The sequence below is a fragment of the Colossoma macropomum genome, unplaced genomic scaffold, assembly GCF_904425465.1.
Source record: "Colossoma macropomum unplaced genomic scaffold, Colossoma_macropomum, whole genome shotgun sequence".
Lineage (NCBI taxonomy): Eukaryota > Metazoa > Chordata > Actinopteri > Characiformes > Serrasalmidae > Colossoma > Colossoma macropomum.
The window spans coordinates 19,605,268-19,625,881 of NW_023494802.1; the positions used below are offsets into that span (position 1 = coordinate 19,605,268).

At 39.0% G+C, this 20,614-nt stretch overlaps 1 protein-coding gene across 1 annotated transcript; it reads right to left on the reverse strand.

The window, feature by feature from the left end:
* Positions 1 to 2,694: 2,694 nt before the first annotated feature.
* edn3b (endothelin 3b) lies at positions 2,695 to 19,698 on the reverse strand. The gene is made up of 4 exons (XM_036591605.1): positions 19,047 to 19,698; positions 17,268 to 17,520; positions 4,080 to 4,249; positions 2,695 to 3,988 (listed from the first exon to the last, which is right to left on the reverse strand). The coding sequence occupies exons 1-4, from the start codon at positions 19,111 to 19,113 to the stop codon at positions 3,942 to 3,944; spliced, it is 537 nt and encodes a 178-aa protein (XP_036447498.1). The 5' UTR covers positions 19,114 to 19,698; the 3' UTR covers positions 2,695 to 3,941.
* Positions 19,699 to 20,614: the final 916 nt, after the last annotated feature.

A 20,614-nucleotide genomic window follows, 5' to 3' on the forward strand; every position in this document is an offset into this window, starting at 1 on the left:
GCCTAGACAAGGCTGTCTCTTAAAGCTGTGAAGGTGCACCAGTCAACAATATCATGAGCTCTGCATACAACTGGTCTGCACAGAAGGCAGGCTACTAAGAAGCCATTACAGAAGAAAAACAACATCAAAACACGTCTGGAGTTTGCCAGAAAGCATCAGAATGGCCCAGCTAAACTGTGGGATGACGTTTTGTGGTCAGATGAGACACAAAAGGAGCTGAAACTACCTGTTTCTCAACAAACACCATCCCAACAGTGAAGTATGGGGGTGGCAGCATCATGTTGTGTGGATGCTTTTCCTCAGTGGGGACTAAGATTCTTGTTAAAATTAGACGGAGATGGAGGGTGCAAAATACAGGGAGACAAGGTATATAAACTTCTCCAGGCCTCTGAAACATTCAAATTTAGGAGAAACTTTAGATCTCAATCCTATCGAGAATCTATGGGATTATTTGAAAATTGCGGTCCATGAGCGTCATCCAACCAAACAACCTGGAGAAAAGCTAGGAGGAAAACGAGGTGAAAATCATTTCCAAACAGCGTGCAAAGCTGCAGAAACCCACCCCAACATATGTAAAGCTGTTATTACAGTGAAAGCGTACATATGCAAACAGCATTTTTCAGTGTTTGTTTTTTTTTTTTAAAGATCTGCTGGCAAATAATGAAATGTACTTTAAGAGCATATTGATTTGCAATAGAACTACCGGCTGGAACAGTCTGTGTAATCTGTACTTGTAAGCCTTATTCGCAACAGCGTGTTTGTCATTCACTCGATTTCTTTCGTCGTTTGAAATACATTTTCAACACAATTCAACACTGGAGATTTTGCTGTGTAGCAACGGTCATTTATTATAAAAAAAAAGGTGGAATTCTGGGTAAAGTAGTCTTTAGTAGATAAACTCAAGACGCAGTACTTGCATGGGTATCTAAAAAATTACATGAAAACTTCACCTCAATGTAAATACTGATACATTAATATGCTTACAAGTACAATGTCTAGTCCTGTACTGTAAAACCTGCACCTCCACAACAGTATTTGGTCCATTATACCTGTCAAAAAGCAAACTAATGTCTGAGAAAAAGTGCTTTAACAAATCAGTGGTGGGAAATGGGGCTTTTCAATAGAGCAGCTTTACTCAGTCTTTAGAAACGTGTAATTTACTGCTGCTTTCCCAGACAAAAGCAGAAGGGAGAATGATCTGAGTTTTGGGAATTTTGTAGCATCTGTCCTGTGTGAAAGGTAGAAGAAGAGATAAAGTAAGTCTGTCTAGAAAATAACAAACAATAAAAGATAAAACATGGGCGCCATCATGGGAGATAAAAGGTCATTAGCAGTTTTAGGGGAATCTTCCAGTTTTATAAAAGCTCATTCTTGATCTCTCCGAACTGTCTATTATATTAGTAGACTGACGGATGATCCTCAGAGTCATGATGATGTATAAGATGTATTCATTATTATACAACAGTTAGTTCTGACCACGCAAGCTGATTGGTTGAGAAGCGTCTAACCGTGCTGTTATTTCGCCATAACATCACAGGTTTTTCACAAATACTGTATCACTCTGCTGAGACGCCGTTGCTAAGCAATGACTTTGACAGCTGAAGGAGACGCTCAAGCCATTTGAACGTTTTTACTTCTTACTTTGCCACAAACAGAAAATGGACACTTTTAAGATCACATTTGACCGACAGCCGATTTAGTCAGACTCTGAAGATGAGACGACACTAAATTCCCAAACTGTCATCACCACTGAGCAGCTTTTCAGTCGGCAGCTGTGACAGAAGGACAGCTAAACAACCTGGAATCAGCCAGAAATGAACCCAACACCATTCGCCAAACTAAATGGGCTGTAAGATGCTTTACAGACCGGCTGGAACAAAACAACATTAATACTGATCTGGCAAAAACTGACAAAACTGAGCTGAACTTGATATTGCAGCAGTTTTATGGCTCAGTCTGTACTTCAAAAGGCGAGGCTTACAGCAGACTGTGCAGCGAATGGGCGGAGCTCATTACTCTGACGTAGCAACAAGCTGCTTGTTAAGGAACTATAATTTGGTGAAGGAACTGCGAACATTAAAAAATATTAAACGCTGCGTTCACGGCCCAGTTTATTAATTTATTACTTTATTTATTTAAATGTTGTATAAAAGCAATAGAACACTCGAGGTCATGTGTTATCATCAATAACATCACGGCTGTGATGATCTACAGCGACCATATCACAGCCGTGATGTTATTCTGCGATAACACGCTCCCTCTCATGCTCTATTGCTTAAATGATGTACAAATTTGTTGCTGTATCTGCCACCAGTAGCTTGTCTCACTGTGACTGAAACCTTTTAATACTAAATGTTCAATACAACTTTTGTTGTATTTTTTTTGTTGTAAAATGTCTTTTTTTTAAAGGTAGAATTTGCCCAATTTTTAAAAGTTTTTAAAAAGTTTAGAATAATTCTGCAGAGCAATTTTAATTCAGTTGCATTTAGAGAATAATTCAGAAAACAAGGCTACACTGAAGTTCTATCAGACACAAAAGGGCAGAAAGTGTCATGCAAAACATCACACAACACAGTGGTTATGTAGCCTCATTTACACTAATACACCTGTGCTAGCGGGTATGTCCTTAACCTTATGTGTCCTTATAAAGCATGAAGGTGTTACGGGATCATGACCATTAACTGGTAAATACTTAAAAGTATCTATTTACTCTTATAAATAAGGTGAGACTGCATATTATATCTCATCACTGTCATGTCAAAACCATGCATCTCCATTTCTCTTTCATTTTGTCATCTTTAATCTCTGACAAATTTTCAATTTCAAATCATTTTGAATGATTTTTATGTCACAGCATTACATTATGTCAACATTTCATGACAAATGGATCAATAGAAACGCTTCAAAATCATTCGGAATAGAATCTTTTTACATTGACTTACATTAAACATTAAGAAGGTGTTAGTCTTCTCCTGTAAAGTTACCCTTTTGGAGATATACGTTTTGGTTAGGAAAGCGACAAAATGTTCTATGGACAATAATGTGGACATTAAAAGTAATGCTAATAGTTAAAATAGTTTAAAATATCTTTAAAACCTGTTTCTAGTACAGCTATCAGGGTGTCACCAGGTGTTAAACCATGAAAATGAACAGATAAAAAGAAGAAGGTAACTAAAACGAAGCTGGGATGAAAATATTAGTTATAAAAAATTATTTAAATGTTATTGTTCTTTTACAGGTTTTTGTACTGTGCAAAGAATTTGTAAGTGAAGTCGTACGTGAATTTGAATGTTGTAAATAAAATGAAAGATCTATGCAATAAACATATAGCCATATGCAATATGTAAAATACAACGGTATCACTGTTAGATACATAAGATATACAAAGATTACAAGTATACAAGGATTAGAACGTAACATTTGATGCACATGGTTTCCTCTTTTGAGCAGAGGTGTCTCAAAAACAAGATTAGAGGGAAAAAAAGCATGGAAGTCAATGTATGTTATACATTTTTGTACAAATTATAGTTTCCTCCAGGATGTTTGAGGTCCACCATTTTACCCACATACAGTAGTCTTCGTCGCTTTTGTTTGCAGGTATCGTCTTATTGCTTATAAAACTGTTTTTTGGATTGTGGATTAAGGGACAAAAAACATTCCAAAATTTCCACTGAAATGAGGACTGGAGTTCAGGATAATGAAACAAACATCTGTGGATTCCTTTCCGACATAATTCAGCCCAACGCCAGTCCACAGATCACCCGGGAGTCAAATTCAGGGTTCAGGTCTTTACTTCAGAGTGGACATCCTTCACAACCTTTCCTTTTCAGAGAGGCGACCTCACGTTCAGCTGTGGGAAAGGCCAGATGAGCCATGTAGGCCACTCAGTCTGGCGATCTCAGAGGTGATGAGAGTTCAAAGCGGAGCGAAGACCAGAAGCTTCATTTTCTTAATAGTCCAGCTGATGAGGCTCTGCCTGTCTTGAGACCTGAGATGACGAAAAGAGATTTTTTAATTCAAAATTAAACAATCACTGATGTCACATGATCAACTGTGCACTCCAAACAGTCATATATTACCAGCGGAATGATTCCTTTGGTGAAATCGTCTTGTTTCACAGAACTTATGACACTGTGTGTCATTACAGTCTGTACAGTTGCAGCGCTGACGTTCTGTGCCTGCCACACCACTGGAGCGCCTGACCCGCTGAGAGCCGCGATAGCTGGACATGCCATAAGGAACAGTCCGCCTACAAAACAGGGAAGTGAAACAAGACACATGATCACAAAACATTATACCTTTCAAATTACCCTAAAGCTTCAACCCTAAGAGGTCTACTGTTGCCGTGCTATACTTACAATTTACATTAATTCATTATAAAGTCAGATAAATGATGATTTACATTTACATTTGATCCACAGTGGCTGTGTTTACATGCAAAGATTTTCACCAATCCGATTGAATACATTCTGATTACAGATTAAAACTGAGGTGTTTATTCTCACTCTACTCAACAATCTGATTAAAAATCTCTGTTTACATGCTCACTACAAGTAATCAGATCTAAAATGACCTGCATGCGTAGAGAACCACTTAGTGTAGGCGTTACAATGACAGTGAGCATCACGTGAGTCCAGTCAGAGTGAGATGAGCAGCAGTGAGCAGTGCTTGTGTTTTTAATGACTTTAAAATGATGTCAGACTCAGGAAAACGTCCTTCACATGTCCTTATTAAAGAAGGCCGAGAGGAAGACGTCGTGTTCCGAGACGCATAAGCTGGACGTCCGTCCCACCGCCGTCTTTTAAAGATCAGAGCATAAACTTCGTCTCCTCTGCAGACCAGTTTCTGCTCCGTCATGTTGAACGTTGTAACCTTTCACTATGACACGACGAACATGATCAGAACGGACTTAAACTTTCAGATTAGGAATGTACTCAGATACAGGCGTTTACACGGATATTATTCTTCTATTTAACTGCTTATTTACAGGATTACCCACCTCAGCCTCAATCGGATAGAAATCGTATTCCGAATGGCCTCAATCAGACTAGTCTATTCTCATTGAGGTGTTTACAGGGACGTATTCTATTCCGATTGAGCTATTACTTGGATTATTAACAGATTATTAGGCTGCACGTAAACGTGGCTACTCTGAGTGAATCAAAATAAAATGTAAAGGGAGGCATTTCAAGACGAACCTTACTGACCAAAGAACATCCACTTAATTAAAGCTACACTATGTAAGATTTGGGGATTTGGAGACCTCTGTTGGGAAATTGTGTAATTGTATGCAGTGTGAGGAAGAATATGTTGTACAGTCAGTTGTGCTTTAGAGCCCTTCCCTGAGAGGATGAACCTGACAATTGCAAGCGAGTATTGAAAGCATATTCAAAGAGAAGTCAGTAAAAACTTGAAGAAAAAAAAAATATATATACATATATCAATATAATGCTAATTCTTACATTTGAGACCTAAACGTTGAGCTGGACATTCTTTTTGAGCCTGCCCATGTGACGTTAATACGATGGTCCGGACAACATCCGACCCAACGCCTCTAGCTGCACTTTTAAATATACTGGTATATAGTATCACACTCAACAGTCCATCCTCTGAAACTATCGTCTCAGACCAGTGTTTCTTCCAGCATCTTACTTACCTGCCTTATTACCCCACTTATCTGTTACCTCACTTACCTGCCTTATTACCTCACTTATCTGACTGTTACCTTACTTACCTGCCTTATTACCCCACTTATCTGACTGTTACCTTACTTACCTGCCTTATTACCCCACTTATCTGACTGTTACCTTACTTACCTGCCTTATTACCCCACTGATCTGAGTGTTACCTTACTTACCTGCCTTATTACCCCACTTATCTGACTGTTACCTTACTTACCTGCCTTATTACCCCACTGATCTGACTGTTACCTCACGTTTTCCTTTCTTTGCCACTATACACCCTTTAATATAAGACATACTTTTCACAATGTAAGGTTTACAGGTATGACTGTGTGTGTGAGAGTGATGGTAGGAATGCATGTTTTATTTTATTTTATTTTACTTTATTTACTACATGTAAATGTCTGTCTGATACTCTCACTTTTCTCAGGTTTGAGCTAGAACCACAAAACTTCAGGATCATTGAGCTCGTAGAGCTTTTCACACAGCGGACTTTCAAACATATTTTTCTTCTCCAAAAGAAACGAATGGCGTAAAGTCGTTCATGACCAGTGCAGCTCTTTTAAATCGGGAGTGATCTGATCTCTCGGTTTAGTTTTTGTTAGGATGCTGACGCATTTTCTACAAGTTGTAAAGGATGTATTGTTCTATGTTGTTCTTAGGAAGTTCAGTAAGAAGATCATTACAGTGATCAACTCTGCTGTAACAAATGCATAAATGAGTTTCTCTGCGTCGCTCTGAGAGAGAAAAGGCTGAACTTTAGTGATTTTCTCCGATGATAAGAAGCTCCTTTAGTGACTGTGTTTACATGCAGATAAAACAGAGCTCAGAGTCAAAGATCACACCCAGGTTTCATACTTCAGGTTTGGTAAATGAAGCTAAAGAACCAAGTTTGTCATAAATCATTTTTTACTGAGTTTCTGTACCAACGATCAATATTTCAGTTTTTTCATGATTTAATTGTAGAAAATTTTGCGAGAAATACCACTGAGAAATATCTAGAATAGCAACATCTTAGTAACATCTCAGCAATCCCCTAGGATTTCAGCTTCAGAACCAGCTTTGTCAAACCAACTTAAAGTTTCTATGCAAATTTTCACCTTCTAGTTAAGAATTTTGACTTATTTTCTTGTATCAAAGAATGCTACTATATTTTAATGATCAAAATCGCCTAAAACAAAGAACTACCATTTTCCAAGCTAGCAATTAACATTAAACTGTGCTGTGAAGGTGGACTAGAACACTAGAATTAGGGAACACAGCTCTGCAGTGTAGATCTGCAGAAAATCTTATTTCTACTCTGGTACAAATTGAATGGCTACACAATTCATATTCACTTTTTAGTTCCTTATCCTGAAACTAAATACAAACTGAAATACAACTAAATGCACTATCAAAATCATCAAGCTTCTTTACACAATTATTTGTTCAACAACAAACAGTTCAGATTCTGTCCCAGCTTTTCCAAAGTAGTTTGCAATGTGCAATTTAAAATAAAAATATTTGTGCATAACATTGTGCTGCCTTGACACTGCTGTCCTCCTCTTACACCTCCATCTCTCCCTACACATCAGTCTCCATTCCTTTTACTTCCCAATTTTTCCTTCACCTCCCCAGGTCTCTTCTGTTTCAGCCTTCTGTTTCATTCTCTGCCACCACTTTTTTGGCATTTTAGGGATTCACAGGCTGTTATGTGAAAATGATCTTGGTCTTTTACATGAAAACAAAAAAGTATTAGATTTAAAAAGGTGTAATAAATATTACTAAAATATGGTTCTTTGACGCGTAACAATAGTAAAACCATTTTGGCTGCTATAAAGAACCATTAAAAAAAATTAAAAGTGCCATTTATAACAGTTTTTTTCATCATAGAAAAGAACCATATGAGCATGCAAAGAACATGTATGCATGCTAATGTCTTTTCGAGTGCTTATGGTTCTATTTAGCACTAGAGCCTTCACTAAAGAACCTTTGAAGAACCATTTTTAAAGAATAAAATAAAATGAATAAATCCAATAAAAATGAAAATCTAAAATCAGTTTACTCCTGCTAGGCACTCCTCACCCACGTCAAAGCGCAAAGATCTTTGTGAGGAATCATCCTGCTCTACACCAGGGTTATTAAAGTTAAATGAAACTATTAATAAAACAAAAAGTGGCAGCGAAAAAATGTGCTCGTCAACTGTAATAAAAACTACAGATTTCAAAAACACAAAAACTAAATCAAACCTATATCACCCACTTCAAAAAGAAGCTAAAACGAAACAGAATTGCTGAAAGTTTAGAAGTGGATCCTTGCTGTGTTTACTGTCTTTAAAGAAAGCTGGAGCCGGGCCAACTGTCTACTGTTGGGTTAATTATATTGTACACCTATCAAATACCTCCCCTCTCAGCATTCAACATGTTAAAAACTAAAACTGACGCTGAATAAAAACTAAAGGAAACCTTACTTTCCTGAATAAAACCCAAACTGAAACTACTAATGCGCTCTTAAAACTAAAACTAAACTGAAAACCCAAAACCCAAAATGAAAAACTAAATAAAAATAAAAACTAATGGAAATTTGAAAACAATAATAACCCTGTTTTACACTCAACTTGACTAACTATGTCTTTGAGCCAATCAAAGGAACGAACAGCAATCTAATGTGACCAGACACTTGATTCCTCTGCTTCCACAAGACGTCTAAACTACAAACCTGTTTAGTTCGGACAGCAGGTAAGATGTAAATAAAAAACAGAAAGCAGTGATTTATAAATCTACTTTGACCTGTATTTGGACAAAAACTGTACAAAGACAAGATATGTAATATTTTACTTTATCAGCTTCACTGTTTTTTGTACATATACTGTAATTCTAGGAACATTGTAAAATGCTTGGAAATAACAGAAGCATCCCAGAAAGACTTTATGAGCGAGAGTCCTTTATGAGCACAGATGGTCAAGGCTTACCACAAAAATGTATATGCAAAAAAAGTCCAACAGTTTAAAAATAACATTCCTTGGCCAGGGATTGTAAGGATTTTGGTTATTTCACCCTCTACAGTGCATGATATCATCAAAAGATTCAAGGAATCCAGAGAAATCTCTGTGCATAAAGAAGAAGGCCAAAAACCACAAATGAATGCCTGTGACCTTCAACACCTCAGACTGCAGTGCATTAAAGATCAGCATGCTTCTGAGATGGATCTCACCGCATGGACTCAGGAATACTTCATCCAACCACTGTCAATAAACCCCATCCGTCACTTCATCCACAAATGCGAGTTAAGTACTATGCACGGTGGAAGTCATATATCAATAGCATCTGGAAACGCTGCCAAGTTCCCTGGGCTTGAGCTCATCTGAAATGGATTGATGCACAGTGGAAAAGCGTTTTGTGGTCTAACGAGTCAACCTTTTAGATTATTTACGGAAATAATCGATGTTGTGTTCTGGGGGCCAGAGAAGAAAAGGACCATCCAGATTGTTGTCAACATAAAGGTCAAAAGCCAGAGTCTCTCATGGTATGGTTTTATTAGCATTTCACATACTGTCCAAACTTTTTTGGACCTGGGTTTGTAAAATATATGTAATTAATCCACACCAATGTAATTACATATTAGAATTACAAAAAGTTATTTTTATTATAAATTTAGAGATGGAATTTGAGGAGAATTCGAGATTTTTTTTCCCCCAAATTTCTGCATAACTCAGTTGTTGAGATATAAACAAAGTCATTAAAAGCACTTTGATGTGAAATGCTCTGCTGAGAAACTTACAGACTCAGATTTCTTTATAGTGGCGTTGATAGGAACCAGGAGTCACAATGTTTGTAATACCAATACAGCCATTTAATTCACTTTTCAAAACCATCAGTGAACTTAAGTTGAGTTTGAGTTTTTATATTTAAGATGACGATGTTACAATAGTAAAACTACTTTACCTCACAACACCTCGCATGTGCTACTCCACCATAAATACAGTCTAAAATCTAACTTTAGGCCAAAACCATCCTCAAAATTATCATGGAACAGTGTCTCAGACATCGGACAGTGTATTCCTAACAACTTCACGTACTAACTTTAATGTAATAACTGTTAAATTCTTCAGATGTCTGGATCTTTTCACCACCACTGAACAACTCCGAGTTGGTAAGTTTCTCTAAATGGAACATTTCACATCTAAAGACTCTTATTGACTTTGTTTAAATATGAACCATTTAACTGTAAATAAATAAGACAGAAATCAGTGTAATTCCCCTTTAAGGTAGCAAGGCTTACATAGGGTGGCAGCTAAAGTGGCCAGGCTCATGTTAATGAACTGTTTGTCCAGTCGTATGTCCAGATGGATGCTGCTTCTAGAATGTATTAAATATTCTGTGATCTACCGTGCACTGCTGGTAAAAGATTTTCCAAAATCTTTATAAGAAACATTTCGTTTCCTGGCTTCAGCCATTGCATTTTATAGCATACAGGTCTGTGTCTTATCTATCTATGAATAATGTCGAATATACTACAGCAATTCGAACGGTTGGCCCAAATTAAGAGTCTTGACTCACTAGAAACAATGCGTGCGCAGTTTTGGATTGAGTTTAGAATAAAGAAGCCTTCAAATAAGAACCATGTTGAGTCGTCTTTTTTGCAGAAAGAAAAACACCTTGAACTGCTTGGCAAGGAGCAAAGAATTTGTTTTTCAATGCTTTGTGAGGTGCGACTGGCTTTTGAGCAAAGGGATAAAGCTGGTGTGAGAATAACTGACAGAAACACTACAGTCATGTTTGCATGTTTCATGTTTCAACATCTGGAAGGTTCCAAAAAGCATGTGTCTCTCAGTGTGGTGCAGGCAAACAATATCCATGCATACATAAGCTAATATCTTCACACAAACGCCTTATGCTGTCTGTAATTGACTGTGTTCTGCCTCATACTATAGAGGATATGGTCATTTGCATCCAGAAAATAAGTCCTTTATAAGCAAGAAGGCAACAATTTAGGAACAATGATCCCGTTTACAAGGATTTTAGGTATTTCACCCTCAACAGTGCACAATAACATCAAAAGATTCAGAGAATCTGGAGAAATCTCTGTGTGTTAAAGGGTAAGGCTAAATGCAGGTGACCTTCGATCCCTCAGAGGGCATTACTGAGATGGACTGACATGCTTCTGTGATGGATATCACCACATGGGCTCGGGAATACTGAGAAAAACCGTTGTTAATTAACACATCCATGACTTCATAGCAAGTCAAGACTGTGCTATGAAAAGCAGAAGACAACTTCCAGAAACGCTGCCAACTTCTCTGGGCTGAAGCTCATCTGAAATGGACTGATCCACCGTTTTATTGTTCTGACGAGTCAACCTCACAGATTGTTTATGGAAATAAGGACGTTGTGTTCTCTGGGCCAAGGAAGAGAAAAGGACTTCCCAGATTGTTACAAGTGTAAAGGTCAAAAGCCAGGGTCTGTCACGGTATGGGGGTGTATTAGTGACCACAGCATGGGTAACTTGTACATCTGTGAAGGCACAATTAATGCTGAAAGACATATACACATTTTTGAGCAACATATTCTGCCTTCTAGAAGATGTCTTTTACAGAGACGTCCATGATTATTTCAATATGACAACGGCAAGCCACATTCTGCACATTACAACAGCTGTGTAATCAGGCAACCTGTCTCCCACTGAGCATATCGCTGCTGTCGGAAGAAAACCTCATTCATTTTTGCCGATTTTCAGTTTTTTGACATAATTTGAAAATACCTGTTGCCTTTTACATTGTATGTGAATTTCATGAAGGATGGACTAAAGGAAATTACCCAAAATTACTTGGAAGAAAGTCTGGTTCCACTGACTTACATTAAAAGTAAATTAGGTTTTTTCCTTCTCCTGTAAAGTTACCATTTTGGAGATCAAGTGGCATCTTTAGTCCCTAAATGATTAAGTGTTGTTAAAAAGAAAGATCATGTAATACAGTCATTCATGTGCTCCTGTCCCACCTTTTTGGAAGGTGTTGCAGGCACCAAATTTGAAATGATATTTATATTTATTTAAAAAAAGAAAAATAAATTAAATATTATGTTTTGCGCTGTTTTCTATTTAATACAGGTCAAACAGGACATACTAATCACTGTTTTCTGTTTTCTAATATATTACAAAATTAAAACTCAGTCCTTAAGAAAGTCAGCAAACACATGCTGGGTTATCTTTAGCCTGCTATTCATTTTTTTGGCCAGAAGAAGGTAGTTAGAGTATCATTGACTGGTCACACAGTTGTGTTAACAGTATCTGCATCTAATATGATGCATACGAAATACGGACTGGTTGCCATTCATGCTGCTTTACCAATTCGGTTACCAAAATATCAGGCTAGGAAGATTCTGTAAAGACTGTAAAGCATTAGTAGCATACAGTCAGTTACCATACACAACACTTTCCCTGTACTTAGAAAACAACAGAAAACCCACTAACTCAAAACACATTTATAACAGAGGAGAGTGGGCAGGTGCTTCAAATGCTCAGTCCACAAGTTTGCTGTTCTTCCCTCTTCTTTATCTTTATAGGAATTTACTGTATGCTATAAATGATACTGCTGAAAGAAGGCTGGTGTGTTCTGGCAGTAGTTAATAAACTGTTCAGTACTGACTAAAGTTTAACCTTGAAAAAAGCAACTCAATATCACCACCAACCTTCTGCACAAACTGACCACTCCAAGGCCTGACTAGCTCATGTCTGATTGGGCTGAGGAGATTAAAAGTATCAGGCACTTTGCAAGACAAGACAAAACCTTGGCACAGACACAAAGGTCTGGGGGAAGAATGTTTTCACTTTGCCAGGCAGGTTTGAGACAGAGAACAGGAGTGTATATGAGTGCAGAGAACAAAGGCATAAAGAAAAACGCCAGTAACGGTCAAGAAGTGCACAGCTGGGCAATGGGGAGAATATACCAGAACATGCAGTACTGTGCAAAAGTCAGAGACCACTTTTCATTTATATAATGTCAAAATACATAAACAGACAGATATACATTCAACAGTAAATTACACAAAATATCCAGAAGCCTCAACAACTAAATATAACGTCGGTTGTTTCAGTGTTTAGTGTCCACCTTTTGTCTTTATTACTGCTTCTATGTTTTTGGGAGACTTGTTTTCCTGCAACCTGTCCAGGGTGTATCCAGCCTTCCACCCAATGACAGCTGGGTTAGGCTCCAGCACCCCACTGTGACCCAGAAGGATAAGCGGTTTAGATGATGTGTGTGTGTGTGTGTGTGTGTGTGTGTGTGTGTGTGTGTGTGTGTGTGTGTGTGTTTTCAGTTTTTTCAAAGAAATCTCCAAAGTTCCTCCACAGTTTAAAGTTCAGTCTTAAAAGCTGGTCGCATTTTCCCAAACACATTCGTTGATGTCAAGGTCTGGGCTCTGGGTGGCCGGTCCCTTGTTCTGAGTTCTGAGCTATTCTCAGTGATGGCTTATTGACAGCTAAATATCCTTTCAGACCCATAGCGCTGAGTCGTCTTCTCACAGTGGAAGGATGGACAGAAACACCTGTGGATGTTTTCAGATCTGAAGCAGCTTGATTTTCTCCTCTCTCTCAAAGATGAAAGCTTTCAGTGCTGTTTATCTGATGGGGCAGTTTTGGTGTTTACCAGGTCCTGCACTGCTGTTAGGAGACCCATTTTCTCAATATTCAGTTTCAGAAATTCCTGTTTTTTCCACTTATTTTCTTTTGACTTTCCCCTTCTTTACGTAAGTGGATTATCTTACATGTAATCTCCTCAAAAATATCAATAACTTCACTTAAAAGCCATTTTGACTGGAAATTAAATAAATGAAGGTTGTTCTCTGACTTTTGCATAGTACTATACATAACTATATGATTGACACAGAGACGGCAAGACAGCATGACTGTCTTCGTTTGAAAGCCCAATGACATTCAAGCTACATTCACTTTACAAGCCTCGTTGCTCAAATCCGATTTTTTGCTCAAATCCGATTCTCTCTGAAACGATGGTTCACACTCGTTTAGGTAAGTGACTCAAATCTGTCATTAATGTGACGAACCGGCGTCCTGAAATGACCCTCATGAGCTCATCCTACTCAGTAACGTCACGTGAATGAATCACGTTCATCATCAGCACAAACTAACGAGCAGAACGAGCTTCGCTGAGAAGATCATTAACTCTGATCAGCTCTCAGCTTCATTATTAGAGCGAGACGAAGGAGAAAAAGGTGAGATGAGCTGCTTTTCCACCGTTTACAGGCTTTAGCTTCTGTTTGGCGCTGCCGCCATGGTAACGCTGAATGATGGTCACGCGCAGTGGAAAAAAGCACATGAATTCCGATCTGAGCTTCACATTAAGGTCGCGTGGCCACGAATCGGATACATAGCCGATCTAGGACCACATATGAAAGTGCCCCGGGTCGAATTTGAAAAGATCAGATTTGTGTCCACACAGCTCTGAAAACATCAGATCTGAGTCACATTAGGGCAAAAAATCGGGATTTTTGCCACTTCAACCTGGTAATGTGAACGTAGCCTTAAACTTCATAGCCTCAATGAGGACAGAGCATTGCAAAATATGCAAAACAGTCAGAACAGATATCACGAGGACAACTTGGATGATTGGGACCAAGCAGGAGTCAGTTTTTTGACAGTAAGTGGAGCGCACTGGCACCAGTCCTCAAGAGCAGGACAGCCATCAGAGCAACGCTTAAGAGAAAACAATCAGCGTGTTCTGAATGGAGTAAACCGCATTGACAACCTGCTGGAGATAAACCATATGATGCTGTCCACAGAGATTGAATTGAGTGGTGGACACGAGCGCCAAGAGCCTTTCTGCAGTCTCATCTGGGAGAAGTTCCATGCTCTTATGAGAGCCTCTCTCTGATCTCTGGCCACCACGACTGCTACGTTATAAATGCCTGTGAGTTCAGACCAGTGGCATTCGCCCTCATGTTCTCCATTACGCAGTACCCTGGCCAGCAGGACAAGGCTCAGAACAGACCACTTGGAGGACAGTCTATCTATGTCTTCGGTGAGTTATGAGCCAGGATGTGTCATAAATCTGGGTCTAAATAACATTGGCGGCATCATTCACATCACTCTTAAACAGTTCAGAGTCCTGCAGAGACCAGCAATCTGTTCGGCTAAAGAGGTACATCTGCTTTAACTCAAGTGGATGGCATCGAAGCAGTAATACCATAATTAAACTTGCATGAAATTCCTTCCATCATTTGTTTCACTTCAGATTTTGATGAGATTGGGTCACCACGTTTGGGTTTATTTAGGGGATCTGAAACTATGAAATGATACTGCTAAGAAACGTTCAGTTCTTTTGGATGAGATCTCATTATATCGCGTTCAGCAGAAAAGGGAAGCTGTCACTATCAGGAAAGGCCGACCACTGAGATGGTCCTAAACGTCATTAGTTTCAGGCTTGCCTTCTGTTAAACATAGCGATTTGTGGTTTTGTCCAAAATTCACACTTCACAGCTGTCTCCAGTGATCATCACCGAACGTTTTAATGCTCCTAAGATTTAACATCAGCACCATGGACAGTAACAATCGCATTAAAAAGATTGCACTAACGGACAGTTTTTGAGCATCTACAGTACATGTGTCGGAATGAAAGGCATACACTTCTAACAAGACTTCTAACGAGCGAAACGTGAAAGAGAGGCTAAAAAAAATCCTCTTTCACTCAACCAATTACTGTAAATGAACCTGAGCTTGTCTTTCCTGTGAAGATCTTTGCTCTATTCATTAATTCAGCCGCAGACAAGACGAATTTAAATGAGTTCCTTCGACCTGAACGAGATTACTCAGCCTTATCTCAGAGACTGAATTTAATGCTCACCTAATAGTACAGTTCCTCTAAGCCGAACACAGAACGACACTGACATGTTTCAGACTTTTGTTAACTGTACTTTTAGATAAGCAGATTTTTGGGGCACGCCGCCGGAGCAATGTTTTTTACTGTTAGCAATAAAAACCATCAGGAGTGCACTTGTGAAAAGCTTCAGACCAATTTTTTTTTTTTTGGACAGACCTTTAGTGGAGGTTCTCTTAAGTAACTAAATAAAATGCTTCTTGTTCCAGAGATCTGTAAAATCTAACCCAAAAGTGGGTCGTATTTCAACACAACTCATGGTCAACACCTTTTAAAAGGGTGTTGCCAGGAGACGTGTGTAAAGCACTCATTAAGGCACTCCACTTGCTATGCCTGTGGGCACTTTGGGTCATTTGCTTGCTTACACAACGTTGAGAGGTAGGTCCAAACTGAGGCACCATATGGTTTCAATTATGCCAGCAAGCTACATTTTAACAAAACAAACACAAGCACCAGGCTGTCATATTTATATAATAAATGTAGTACAAAACGATTTGCTAGTAGCTGCTGCAACATTGTTGGGTTAAGTTGAGACGCCTGCAACTGTGGCTAAGTTTCAAACGAGTTGCAGGAGGTTTTACATTATACAACTCCAGTGCAATTTAGTTTCATGCAGGTATTCACAACGTAAAGCCAGCCTATTATGTTAGCCATGTAGTTATGAGAGTGAGGAGAGTGAGCACATACAGACCCATCAGGGCTTCATGCTCGGATGACTGAATTATGGCCTGTGAGCAAATTCTATTGTTTTGCAGATATGCAGATAATTCCGGCCTAACAAAGCTTTGACATAATGTGACTGGGAAAAGACAGATTTGAGCTCTTTGCTGTCCCAGAATTAAAAAAAGAATGTTTCAACATTTATGTATAATGTAATCAATGCAATGCGAACAGTCATTCATCAGAGCGGTTTGATTTCTGGAGAGAAACCTACAGACTCTTTTTTAGTGGTGGTGATAGGAACCAGGGAGAAGGTCCACTCATATACATGCATTTTATTTACTGTCCAAAATAAACAGTGAACCTCAAAGTGCCTTCTGAGTTTGTATATGTAATGTTGATAATGGTGAAATGGTAAATCTGGAATATTTTGCCTTATAAGACCTCTCCACCGTGGACAGGTTTCTAGGGGAGCTTTTAAAGTTTTGGCTTAAATAAATTTTTATTTATTTTATCTTTGTTTTAAACTCAGTATTCTCTGTAATTTTAGTCATCACGCTGAGTGATGAAAGGGAGTGGGAAGGCCATCCTATCCAACCAGAGAGCGAGGCCAATTCCACTCTCTTGGATACCTGGCCATGGATTGCTGTGGCATTGTGGCCAATGCTTTGATGGCTGCGCTTCTTGGGAGCTCTGCTGTAAACAATTCTGACCTTATAATAATATACATCAAACCACTCTAAATGACTTTATTCTTAAAGATGAACGTATAAAGAAATGTTTAAAATTGGTGGAATTGTCCTTTAAGAACACAAACAAGGGGTATGTTAAAGTTTCAGTTAAAGTGTGTGGGTCTGCGCGTGTTGTTGGGGGGGTGATCCTTGACCAAAGACTGTTTGACCCCCCCTACTGTGAAATCTATTTTATGTCCCCTGGTTTAAGAGGTTAATAAAAAGTAAAGAGAACAGAAAACAACGCAGTAAGTCCTAAATAAACAGCCCAACTGGATACGAGACAAACTATTTTGAAAAATAACTTGGACACATAATAGATGCACTCACTCTGGAGTATTGATCCAGATGATGTCCAGGTGACAGTAGTAGACACACTCCTTGTCCTTGTAAGAGAAGCATGTACAACGTCTGGGTCTTTGATGAGTCTGATGAGTCTGATGAGTCTGATGAGCCTGAGTGCCTTTACTCAGCAGGATCTTTGCGTTTCTGTACTGGCTGGGATTTCGCTTTGGGTCAGCAGAAGTGGACAGTTCAAATGACTGGATGTTCTGGGCGTCTCCTGGCCACAGCGATGACCTGCCTTGAATACGGACAGCAAAAATGAGTTCATGAGAGAATGCAACGTCTCTATACTAGTCTATAACACATAAAATATATAAAGAAAATATACATTTTATATTTGATATTTAATTTTTTTCCCAGTTGGTAAAAAATAAATAATAAATAAATAAATAAATAAATAAATAAACAATAACAGTAACAGTTCACTGAAATGTGCAGAAAAATGTAATATTTAAGGTTTTTCCCTGTTAACTTATTTTCACATAGAAAAGCAAGAAAACATGATATTTGATCAGGTGGGGAGTTAAACCTTATGCATATGGCTCTCTTATGCTGTATATTTGCTGCTGTAAGACCCAAATTTACCACCAGGGATTAACCCAGCCATGTCCAATAACTACATTTAGTACGACAAGGAAAAATACCACACAAACACTGACCCACTGCTCTGCTTGATCTAAAGTGATCTAACTTTGTACGTTTGCATAGTTAGAGCTGTGGGGAAAAAAAAGGTAATGGCAAAATTTTGCGTTTCTTAAAGTTTTGCTTTCTCTCACAATAATTTTGCATTCTATCGCAAATACAGCGGGTTTTGCAAGAGAACGAGTCCAGTCAAAGTTTATTTATATGGTGCTTTTTACAACAGGTGTTGTCACAAAGCAGCTTTACAGAGAAATCCGGGTCTGAGCCCCCATGAGTGTTGCTAATGGCGACTGTGGCAAGGAAAAACTCCCTAAGAGAAACAGGAAGAAACCTTGAGAGGAACCAAGACTCAGAAGGGGAACGCATCCTCCTCTGGTCGACATCGGATAGCAAACAGCATTAGAATAAAATATTAGAATACAAAAACGTGGAAAAACAGGTGGAGCACTGGTTAATTAGATAGTTTGAGTTTATGCAGCAGCTGCAGAATCATCTGAAGGGTCAGTTCATTGAGGTGAGGTTTGCACAGCGTTGTACAGCGAAAAGCTCCATGGTGGTCAAACCACTCCAGAAGGCTGGCGAGCAGGCCTCCAATCAAGGCAGACAAAACGTTTAGAAATGCAAAAAAAATTTCCAAGGAATCGCAAAACTATTGCAGAGGAACACAAAATGTTTGCGAGAGATTCAAGAAATATTGCGAGAGAGCTTTGCAATAGTTGCTGCTGCAGTTTTTTTCACAGTGGCCCTTTTAATGGCTCAGTAGGTAACAAAGGTCAATGGGAATTTAAAATTTCAGAGATGGGGGTTAATGGACTAATAAAGCAGTGTGTTTTCATATCGTGGCTGAATTTTGACTGACACTCCTGAAATAACCTTTATTATTAGAGAGTGTTTCTGAAATAAATGTTCACGTCAACTGAAGTTTTAATGAAGTGCTACCACTTTAATAGAGACTGCTACGCCTGCATATAACCATATACCATACCACACCAAACCATATATACATATATATATATATATATATATATATATATATATATATATATATATATATATATATAAAACCATATATAACCATGTAAGCCATATATGCAGCCAACATGCATGAAAAAGCGCTCTTACCTTCAGTGAAGAGGCTGATCAAACCCAGAATCACCCAAAGTTGGACAGCGAGAAACATGTTGGCCATTCCTCAGAGCTCTTCCACTCAGACGCGCGCGCACACCGCACGTGGCGAGAAATGTACCTGTGCACAAGTTGCCATGCACGAGCTCCTCTCTTCTTAGCTACACGACACGCGTCCGCGTCGTTTGAACGGTCCAGGACGAGCTGTGTCCGCTGGTTCAGCGCGCGCCATGGTCAACTCCCTTCAGGAGAGGAGCTCGTGCAGCAGAGGCTACACGCTGCACCGAGGTGCAGATGCTGCAGTGAGTAATGGCTCGTGCACGAACGTTTCAGATGCTGGAGTGAGTCTCTCGCGCGCAAAACTGCGGCATTCAAGCCGTCCCGCGCGCTTTATAGAACTTTACAGAAGCCTCTCGCGCGCACACTCAAAAGACGCGCCAGTAAGGAGTGTCTCGCGCCAACGAACGTTTTATAAGCTGCATTTAGTAGCCTTTCAATGCTATTACCTTACCAAACTGCCGCGAGCTGTTTCTCCCACTAAACTCGCTCTAATGAGCAAACTGGGGCTCTCGCGCGCACTAATTTCATCCACAAAAACCTCCCGCGAGCCCCCGCGCGTGCGCACTGCCAGCACTCTCGCGGGACTGAATCCCAGACGTCTCCCTGTTGAGCACAAGGTGCACTGTTTTTCTCTTTCGTTTACTCTGACCATTCGCCTTGCTGTCTGTAAAGGGGAACTCCACCGATTCTTCAAAATTTCTGCATAATTAATGGTTGATGTAAACAAAGTCATTGAGATTGGTTGGAGATGAAGTGGTTCATTGTGAAGAAACCTAAAGACTCAGATGTCTTTATAGTGGTGGTGATAGGAACCAGGGGTCACAATGTCAACAACACAGATATAGCCATTTTATTTACTATCCAAAACCACCAGTGAACCCACACGTGCCTTCTGGGTTTTATGTGTAATGTTGATGATGGTAAAATAGTCATAAATCTGAAAAATAAGCTTTCTTTCGGGACTATTTTGCCTTAGAACACCCTTCACGTATCCCTCCATCATGAATAGATTAAAATGAATAGATTACAACACGTTTTTGGCAAAAACCTTATCACAAAAATGCTGTAAAACAACGTCTCAGACATCACACAGCATATTCATAACCATTTCATGTAGTAACTTTCTGTGAGGGAGCTTTTAGAGGTGGACGTCTGGTTCCTATCACCAACACTGTGAACAATTCTGACTCTAAGTTTCTCTAGAACAAGGCATTTCTAGTGGTGGACGAAGTACACAAAACATGTACTTGAGTTAAAGTAGAGATACCCAAGGTAAAATATTACTCCAGTAAAAGTAGAAGTTCCTCCCTTTAGACCTCCACTTGAGTAAAAGTACAAAAGTATTTGCCTTCAAATGTACTTAAGTATCAAAAGTAAAAGTACTAAAAGATTAATTATGGCTTTGATGTCCTATTATCATTTTTGTAACAAGACTCTGCTTCATTAACTCATTTTAGGTGAAAATACTCCAGTGTCTCTCTTGGTAAACCAGTCTTTTAATAGAA